Source organism: Limulus polyphemus, unplaced genomic scaffold, assembly GCF_000517525.1.
Source record: "Limulus polyphemus unplaced genomic scaffold, Limulus_polyphemus-2.1.2 Scaffold2066, whole genome shotgun sequence".
Classification (NCBI taxonomy): domain Eukaryota; kingdom Metazoa; phylum Arthropoda; class Merostomata; order Xiphosura; family Limulidae; genus Limulus; species Limulus polyphemus.
In genome coordinates, this window is record NW_013667676.1 from 157,531 (window position 1) to 168,449 (window position 10,919).

The 10,919-nt window shown below is 33.7% G+C and overlaps 1 protein-coding gene across 1 annotated transcript; it reads left to right on the top strand.

Annotated features, from left to right (window-relative positions):
• The first annotated feature begins 7,471 nt into the window (after positions 1 to 7,471).
• On the top strand, positions 7,472 to 7,915 carry LOC106465834. The gene has a single exon (XM_013926073.1). It carries the CDS (start codon positions 7,472 to 7,474, stop codon positions 7,913 to 7,915), a length of 444 nt encoding a protein of 147 aa, XP_013781527.1.
• The last annotated feature ends 3,004 nt before the right edge of the window (positions 7,916 to 10,919 follow it).

Consider the following 10,919-nt stretch of genomic DNA (forward strand, 5'->3'; position numbering starts at 1 on the left):
GTTTGGCACTGATTTGGCTCTTGAGATTCAATGTCCTATTATAGCGTGTTTTAGCACTGATTTGGCTATTGAGATTCAATGTCCTATTATAGCGTGTTTGGCACTGATTTGGCTTTTGAGATTCAATGTCCTATCATAGCGTGTTTGCACTGATTTGGCTCTTGAGATTCAATGTCCTATTATAGCATGTTTGGTACTGATTTGGCTATTGAGATTCAATGTTCTATTATAGCGTGTTTGGCACTGATTTGGCTATTGAGATTCAATGTCCTATCATAGCGTGTTTGGCACTGATTTGGCTATTGAGATTCAATGTCCTATCATAGCGTGTTTGGCATTGATTTGGCTATTGAGATTCAATGCCCTATCATAGCGTGTTTAGCACTGATTTGGCTATTGAGATTCAATGTCCTATTATAGCATGTTTGGCACTGATTTGGCTATTGAGATTCAATGTCCTATCATAACGTGTTTGGCACTGATTTGGCTATTGAGATTCAATGTCCTATCATAGCGTGTTTGGCACTGATTCGCACGGCATTTACGGCAGTGGACGTGTTATAAAAGTGGCACTCAACCTCGTTACTCTTCGATTAAAAGAGCCGGACAAAGCCTTTGTGGAGGCGGGTGCAGCTGGCTAGCTGCATTCTCTCTGGTCAGTAATTCAAAATTAGGAACTGCTGCAACTGAACTTTGTAAGAGTCTCGACCTGACCGCTTAGCTCTCTCGTGCGTAAGTTGTCGTACAGGTTGAATATTCCAAAATCTTCTACCATCACGAAAAGTCCTTTTCTGTACAGTTAGGCCCGGCATGGCCAGGTGGTTAGGGCGTGGGTTCGAATCCCCGTCCCAACAAACATGCTCGTCCTTTCAGCCATAGAGGTTTTATAAGGTGACGGTCAATCCCACTATTCGTTGGTAAAAGAGTAGCTCAAGAGCTGGCGGTGGGTGGTGATGACTAGCTGCCTTCCCTCTAGTCTTTCATTGCTAAATTAGGGACGGCTAGCGCAGATAGACCTCGTGTAGCTTTGCGCGAAATTCACAACAAACAAACAAACTGTACAGTTATTTCAATACCGTTATTAAGCTCTTGTATTATACTTATTCATATCAATTGATTATTATGTACAATGTAGTCTCGAGAAATCTTAATTTTCCAAAAAGGTATTTCTCCCTGCTCTACTAATTTAATCATTGAGTCAACTTCTGACTTCTGTTGGGCAATTAGTTCAACTTGATTCCTGCCTATTTGTACTTTAAGGGAGAAACATAGTGTGATTGTGTCATAAAATGCCTTTGGAGAAGCAATCAATTCCGTGTTTCGTCATTAGCTCGTTTTTCTACTGTAATGATACAACATCGGAAGTTGGGCCTATATTACTGTCATTTCTGACTCACTTCTGTGAAACGTAACGGTTTAGTTATCTTCTCAAAATTAACATGACTAATTATTTTAAAAAAGCAGTAGTTATTAAGTAAATAAATGAAACGCATATTTTTACATGTGAGTTGTTACAATATGAGTAATTACTTCCAGATATTAAGTAAACAATCTAAACACATGGAAAATATATACATATACAACTGAGCGTATTGGAGCAGAAGAGCCTATCATTCGTTCGTAAGGAAATGTAGGTGGTCAAAATCTTATGTAAATAAAATTGTATTTGATATGCACTTAAGCACTAAAAGGGACACCTTGAGTGAAAATTGTTATATTTTCTTTAGAAAAATGTTTGAATTAATAAGAAAAAACATACATGTAATTTTAATTGTGGTTGCTTGTGAATAATACACGTAAAAAAAAGGAAGAAGACGTGTAAATATTGTACACATGATCTGTGCTGAGTAAATGTAAAGTTAAAATTGCTTCACCAGTCAATCAAGCAATTATGTGTACAAAGTCACCCTAGAGTTGTAAATATTGTACTCAACATCGGCCTGGATGCGTGTAAAAAGGGTGTACAGCATTGTTTCTGAGACGAAAAATATAGTACACATCGTTGATCAGAATACATGCAGATAAAGTACACGACGTTGTTCCTGCCTGAGACGTAAAAGTAGTTAGGGGGTTACCCTGGACACACACACGACAATATTACAGTTCCACGAAGTGGCACCAGAAGGGTGACAAAGACTACGGTGTCATAGTTCCACGAAGTGGCACCAAGCAGAGATCGCGTTGTGACTCACCAGAGGGCGTATTGCTAAGGGAGAGGTGACGTCGTAATTCTACGAAGTGGCACCAGAGGGCATGTTCCTAGAGGAGGAGTTAGGAAAATGAGGTAATCTAGGATGATCTGAGCGTGCAGATAGTTCACGAGTGAAGATCAACAAGTATCACCGTGTCTCAACATGTGATTACGTCAGCAACTTTATAGTTTTTGCTTCAGTAACAATTAAAGCCTTAAAATGAACATTTCATTTAATTTGCATATTGTACTTTTTACAGTTTTACTCATTTATCTTGCATAGTCCTGGAAAGGAAGGGGCGACATTATAGTGTGACTCACAAGAAGGCGTGTTGCTGTAGGCGGATGGTGCTATTAAGGAACAATAGATGGACCAAGAACAGTGTTACTATAGGTCCTAGGATGATGAGGTCATCGAAATGCATACATATCTCAACATGTCTCAAATTATGTTTACTTTTATCACATTTTAGTGTTCACTTATATTTGTTTATATGTTCTGAAAAGTTTTTATCACACCTACCGTTTCGCTTTTATAAGTAAAACCGTTATTTGAAAGACACAATTAACACAGCTGAATGTATTTTTAAGTATTGTATACAAAGCGGTAAGAATAACTGTTGTTGACAATAATGAAGTTCTCGACAAAATATTTCATTTTGACACTTTATTATTTAGTCACGACAAATATTTTGCAATCTGATCTACATAAAAAAAGATATATCTATTAAGGTATTTACCTTAAAACGTTTGGCAACAAAATCAAAACAAAAATACGTTCCACAGTTCTTCATATATTAAGTTAGTTATAGTTTTCATTTTTAAACTCTAAATAATTATAACAAATTAACCAATATTAGTTTGGTTTTAAACGGTCTACATAAATAGCTATGTTTAATCATTACTATTATAGAAATTAAAAATATAATTTTGCCTATATATATATATGCTGACAGACCTCTACTAAAACTAATAGCAACTTCACTTTTATCTGAGCGTTGAAAATATACCATAGAAAGATCACACCTACAAACTCCCCCAAAAATGTGGACTCTTTCAACCCTATTGTTCAGTTGGTCTGACGAATCACAGCTGATGGCACGTTGTCGAAGATGACTATTCACGAGTAAAAACGTGTTCTTTGGCCTAAGGTTAAAACTCCAACCAGTGTATCTAAGTTTGGACATTAAAAAGCTAAAGTTCACAGTTGATGTCATGGTGACCTTTTATTAAGAGAAAAGCTGATAGGATTTAAAGCTTAATGTGTAGAAAAACCTTTTGTGGAAACAAAAGATGAACAAATTAATTATAGTACATAGTATACGTCGCTATTTATGATAATATATTCATTAGTAAGTTATAAATCTCATACATATATTGACATTATACTTAATATTGAAACTAATTGTTTTAAATATCTAACTTCTACATAATGATGAAATTAACTTTAATGCTATAATATTACAGACATTGGTTTTCTACATAAATTCAAATTAGTAGATTTTGTGATAAATTAGACCCCATGAACTGGTTATTCACATTTCTAACAATTGTGGTTAAACATCTGATACAAGTCTTCATATGGAGTTACTTATGTAAAACTCATGTTTCATCATAGCCAAATATGACTTTAGCATACATCATTAATATATGTCAATAAAATCAAAATATCTTAATAAGACAAGCTTAATACATACTGAAATGTTTATTCACAAAACTTCAAGTATTATTAGATAGGGGATTATGATTTTAGATCAACTGTTCAGATTTATAACTGATCATTCATAGTAAACTTACAAGAAAGATCAAGTATTATTAGATAGGGAATTATGATTTTAGGTCAACTGTTCAGATTTATAACTGATCAGTCATAGTGAACTTACAACAAAGATCAAGTACTATTAGATGGGGATTATGATCTTAGATCAACTGTTCAGATTTATTATAACTGATCATTCATAGAAAACTTACAATAAAGATCAAGCATTATTAGATAGGGGATCATGATCTTAGATCAACTGTTCAGATTTATAACTGATCATTCATAGTAAACTTACAAGAAAGATCAGAATATATATTAATGCTGATGTTCATTGTAAATATTAGAAGTGAGAAATGTTTTTCATCAGTAGAGTGTTATGTGTATTGTCATAGCTTTCTCCATCTTCTGGACAAATCCTCATTTGGAAAACATGATACCGATTTCTCAGAATACCTACAGCCTAATGTAATGATATCTGCGGTATATCCAAGTGTTCTAGCATGTTATTAGTCAAATAGAATACATCATCGTACACGAAACATAAGGGTCATTCCCCAAAATGATTCGAACTAATATATGATCATGGAACATTTCTTCATTTAAAAACTCTATAAAACATTTCATACACTTGAAATCCATAACTAAATTGTCTATCACTTACAAGGATCTATAGATTATTTAACTTCATTCTTCTTCAGGACGTAATTGTTTAGAGGTATAAATACTGTATCATCTTTGTTATATACAGAATTGACAAACGTAATGTGTTTTATAATGAAAGATTAAATAAAAGATAAAACATAAAGATTGTAAGCAACATCGATAATAAGATATGTAAAGACGTATAAAATGTTATAACATCCATCATGAGACATGTAAATAAACACAAGTTATCAAGTCAATATAGAAACGTGAATGTGATTTGAATGATGTTTTCTACAAGTGACCGGTAACAAGAAACTGATTTGATTAATGTTATCCACGAACGATTGGTTATAGGAATGTTATTTTTATAGATGTTTTCTACATATTATTGGAATGCGTTTTGATTATCATTTTGATCCAATGGTTGGTTATTGGAACGTGATTTTATCGAATTTTTGTTAAGTGGTTGGCTATTGGAACATGATTTAATTGAAGTTTTCTACAAAGTATCGGTTCTTGGAATATGATTTAATAAATTATTTGTACAAATGATTAGTTAAGATCAAGTTAGAAATCGGACTTGAGTAAAGTACAAGATCCCATTATGATTACACAATATAAATAGTTTAAAATCTTTATTGAAAGGACCAGGCCTTAACTAAAACCGTCTACATGTTTTGGTGGATCACAAACTCATCATCATAAAAAAGGAAAAAATATTATTCTAATTGTTACAGATATTTCTAAATTTTGTATAACACACAAAAAAAGAATAAAACCAAAAACTTCGACCGATCAATTAGCATATATGGTGCTGCCACCTATACATCCTTTTTTTAAAAATAGATTACCAGAAATACATTTCTGCAAACCCTGAACACAAATTTCTATTTAAAATTGACTTTGAATTCTTAAACATTTCTAATGTTTCTATTATATTTAGGTCGTATTTATTATGAGAATATCTAATAAATGCGGCTTAACACTGTGAGAAAGAAAAAACAGAAAATTATTGAATTGGCGTAAGCTGAACATATAGCCAACAATGCTCTTTCTCACAGTGTCAGTTAGTACCATGTCAATTGATTAAATATTCTGATAATAAATACGAACTATATATAATAGCATCATCAAACTGTCGAGTTATTTTTAAGCAGAAGTTCGGCTTTAAGATGTACAGAACCTGTTTTTAGAAATCTATTTCAAAAGAAAGATAAATAGAGGTGGCAGCATCATATATACTAATTGATTGACCAAAGGTTATGTCTTTTGTTTTCGTATAGTGCAAAAGGAATTTAAAAGGTATAGAAGAATTAAAATAGTGATTTTCACTGCTGTCTCTTTTCCTATGATGATGAGTTTCATGATAAACCGAAACATGTAGAAGTTTTTTAAGTAAAGCCTGAAACTACTTAGTAGTGTTTAGCGTTGTCTTACCGAATTGTTAATAAGTACTTTACACAACACCGGTTTCTAACTTGATTTTAATCACTGAAGTAGCAGCGGGTAAACTAAGGCGTTATATAACTGTAGCGATTTGCTTGAATCGCCCAGTTTTGATCGAAAGTGTTGATTTTTAGCATCGTAAACCTGTAGACTTGCTGATGAACCAATGTGGTGCTGAAATAAAAGGTTTATAACTTTAGAAGTATAAGATATAGTAAAGTTAACACTGTGTTAACTACGTGAGCTTTAATTATTATTATTATTATTTTACATAAAGAGGTGAAAGGACTGGCTTTGGGCTCTCCGATTTCACCATTTCTCTGAAAACTGTTCATGACTAAACTTGAATCTAAGGTACTAAGCACAGCTTTGAATCAACCCATTGCGTGGATGAAATGTTGATAACACGTTTCTTGTGTGGCAACATAACAATGACACGTTAATAGATTTTAACAAACGTGAATCTCGCAATTCTTGTAGTAGTTTACATTAGAAACAGAACAATAAAAAAATACTTACATTTTAGGTATTTTAGTTAAATGAAAATGCAATGGTTACTTCAGTTTATATAAAGTCGTATTGCGTCGCTATGCCATCACCCAAGATATCGTGTTACCCCTATTCTCAAGATGTTTCACCACATATGTGTACAGTTTTAACAGGCCAGTGGGGGATATTTTTGTTGAAAAAAACAACAAAAACCTACCCAATCCGGGTTTTCTTAATTTGAACTGAATTTTTTGGACATTTTTATTAGCTGAAAAGAAGGAATTTCCCGCACTCTTTTAGCGTTGGGGCTGCGAAAAATGATTTGAAGTAGTAAGTTGACTGAAATCCGACTATATATATCATGAGCTTAACGGCCAAGCACAAGAAGCATGGAGGTCTGCAAATTACATGCTGAGGTATTCAGGAACCGTTTAGAACCACCTTGGTAGATATTGTGCAGCAGGCCGAGTAAAATATTATGACTGCAGCTGCTTTCATAATGTTCCTGTCTACTCATCCTACTGCTGAATATCGTGATGCTTCGACCTTCCGTATCGAATCGCAGGTGAAATCTCAGTTGAAAGCTAAACATAAATTGATGATAGCAGAACCATAAAAAGTTGGCAGTTGCTGAATTAATGATATTGAGAATGTGGCTTTATTGATATATACTGATATTACACCCAGTAGGTAGATCTTAGTACTAGCTAGGATGGAGACTGGAGGATGCTGTATTTCACTTAAAAATTTATCAATTAACAAACGAAAACTTGCCTCGAAAAAAATGCGTCCAAAACCACTCTCTTTGGGAGTTTCTGGATTGAACTTTTTTTAATATTCAACAAATTGTAGTGTAAAGACACCCTTTGGCTTCTAAGGGACGTATTAAATGTTTGTTTGTATAAAGAAGTTAATATCAAAATTGAATTTCTTGAAACATGTTACCATTGTCAGAGAATTTAATAGTAACAGCACTGATAGATTTTAGGTACTTGGGAAATACAATCCAGAGTGAAGGAGGAAGTGAAAAAACTGTGAGAGATAGAATGCAGGCGGGTTGGGAGGGGGAATACAATGAAGTGGCCAAGGTCACCTGTCACAAAAATTTACCAAAGGCTCTGAAAGCCAAAGTGTATAAGACCGTAACTACACCGGTGCTATTTTGCGGAGCCTTGACCTGGATCTTGAAGAAGAAAGGAGAAGGCTTGTTGATAAGAACAGAAATGAGGATGCTGAGATGGCTTATGGGAGTGTCTCTGAAAGAGAAGAGAACGAATAAGGAAGTTAATGAAATGGGAGGAGTCTGTAAAATCGAGGAAAAGGCAAGAGAAGCAAGACTAAGGTGGTGTGACATGAAGAGAAGAGTAGAAAACAAGCAATAATGAGAGAATTAGAGCTACCAGCAGAAGAAGACAGAGAAGGCCAGTAAAGGATTGAAAGGATGGGATTAAAGAAGGCACGAATGAGAAAGGAATTGCGGAAGATCTTGCAATGAAAAGGGATGATTGGAAAAGGGCAACGTATGTGAATAGTAATGACTTCTGCTAAAGAAAAAAGTTGAAGAAGATGAACATTGATAGAAGTTCGTAACAATATTAAAATTTGGTCATTTTACTGATAGTCTTTAAAAATAAATATTAATAGATAAATAGGAATTTTATAAAATCTCTCCTCACTGTTGTCTAATTTATATTGAAAAAACATGTAGAAATGTAAAATTTAGACTTAATGAACATAAATCGGCTGTAGAAAAACAGAATTAATGAATCTGCTTTAGCTGAACATATGGAAAACAATGCTCTTTCTCAAAGTGTTAATTGGAAGAATGTCAAATTAAGTATTCTGGTAATAAATATGAACTAAATACAAGAGAATCTTTAGTAATATTAAAAAATTAGAAGTTAACTTTAAATATATTTGGGTTCGGGGGTTTCATTACCATATTTGCTTATTGAGTGGTCGAATTTGTTTTCATTATGCAAAAAATTGGAAAGGCATATAAAAATTAGAATAGGGTTTTTTACTTCTGTCTACTTTTTCATGATGGGTCTGTGACCATCAAAACATTTAGAAGTTTTTAGGTAAGACCTGATGTCTTCAATTAAAGTTCTGAAACATTTATACTTAGTAGTGTTTAGCGTTGTCTTAGTGAACTTTTTAATTAATGATTATTTATCGGATTATGATGTTTAACAGTATGTTGTGTTATATTTATCCATATATTGTTAATAAAATCCAAAGATTTCCCAACTAGCACATGGAATTTTTAAATATTAGCATTTCAGACAATCCTAGCCCGGCATGGCCAGGTTGTCAGGGCGCTCGACTAGCAATCTGAGGGTCGCGGGTTCGAATCCCCGTCACACCAAACATGCTCGCCCTTTCAGCCGTGGGGGCGTTATAATATGACGGTCAATCCCACTATTCGTTGATAAAAGAGTAGCCCAAGAGTTGGCGGTGGGTGGTGATGACTAGCTGCCTTTCCTCTAGTCTTACACTGCTAAATTAGGGACGGCTAGCGCAGATAGCCCTCGTGTAGCTTTGCGCGAAATTCAAAACAAATTCAGACAATCCCATTTTTGAAAAAACTATGGATCTAGTCTGCGCTGACTTATCGTTAATTTTCAAGGTACCCAAAGAAGGAACATTATTATTGCGTGAAACTAATTTGAATGTACTTGGTTTAATGATTTACCTAAAATATAAAATTGTTTAAAAGACATAATAACAATTCAGCAAGAACTATTTCTTGGTGCTGCCATCTCTTATCACACATGGAAAAAATATATTTTTTTTGTATTTACTTATAACTGTCGTGACAGTCTTTTTCATTTAATTATAAAAAAATGAAACGACGTAATTTTCAGAAATATCGTGAAAAGGTTTTATTCACTCGAAGTTTCAGCATTACGCATTCATCAGGAGCTTAACTTTCAACAATGGACTTTCTACCCCTCAATAACCAATAATTTGTGTGATAGAGTTCATTATAAAAAAATAAGCTCCTGACGAAGACATTTATGAAGTCGAAACGTTGTGCAAATTAATTCTTGCAAGATCTTGTACGGTTCGGTCGTTTAATATAAATATGTACAATATACTGTAATGAGCGATACCTTTTTATCTTAAAGTGCTTAACTACTATTAAATTTTTATAACTTTACTTTCTTAGTTTGTTTGGGTATTTTGGGGGGTTAGATGATTTTTTTCGTATTCAGTATATTTTTATGCTAACAATATCTTACTCGTATCTTTGTAACATCTATTGGAATTCATCTTTCTCTTTGAATTTCTACTACGCTGTAACGGCTCTTGTAACTTGGTTGGTTACAACCAAGATATTTGGTTATTGGATATTTGAAATATTTATAATATTTCAGATCGTGAAATATTTGCTATTCTCATCCTATAAAATTCATAACAATAATAATAACAAAGGAATAGTAAAACAAAATGTTTTATGTTTAAGTACAAATCTACACAATGGGCTATCTGTACTCTACCCATTGCAACTATTGAAACCATATAGTTAGCGTTATAAGCCCGCAGACTTACTTCTGGAGATCGAAACAAATCTACTAGAATCAAGAAATGGAGTGCAAGGCTGTGAGGGTACAGTTTAACTTCTATCCATGCATTTGAATATCGATACCTCCAAGTTTCGAATGATCTATGAATAACAATCGTATTACTACACCCTATTATCTTACTAAATTTAAAAAGTACATATTTTTCTGGACAAACAATAACAGTAATTAAGACTGTAGATAGGCTTATTTATCAGTATCCCCCTCTTTGTGTTATGTAAATGTAAGTTCTTATTGTTACCTTTTTGCTACATTTGTATAGTCCTTATAAACTGTGTACGGAAAAGTAATGAACTTCTTTACACTTAAATTCAGTTTGTTGCATCTTAAATGCAAACTCACTGTCTCATACACTCAAAGGTAAAAATACGTTACGTTGAATGAATCGCCTAGAATGTTTGCGAAATACATCAACAAAGGGTGGTTAACACTAAAAATACGCATAATTGCTTACTACCAGTTGTGATACTTCCTAAATGTGTTTACACGTCTGGGTCGTCGCAGTTCTAAGTCTTCTCGTCTTGCTGCTGTAGACGAAGAGAACCTTCATTCGTGATGAGTCATTTGGTTAGTCAGCTTATCTGAACATTAGGGTATATTTTCCCTTCAACCGTTTGTTCTCAGATTTCCCTACTATCATTCTTATGAACGCCAACAACTACGTGGTCTATCGCAGAGAAGCATCTTTTCCATTATCTAACTAAACCAATAAGACTACTGCGCAGAGAACGCTAAATTATCGTCACTAATTGAGTACTTGACTATTCAAACGTCGAAGCTTTTTCTTTCGTTTGAAAGA

What these genes read in the sequence shown, in the direction of transcription:
- LOC106465834 (XM_013926073.1), top strand. Translation starts at nt 7,472, where the DNA reads ATGTTACCATTGTCAGAGAATTTAATAGTAACAGCACTGATAGATTTT.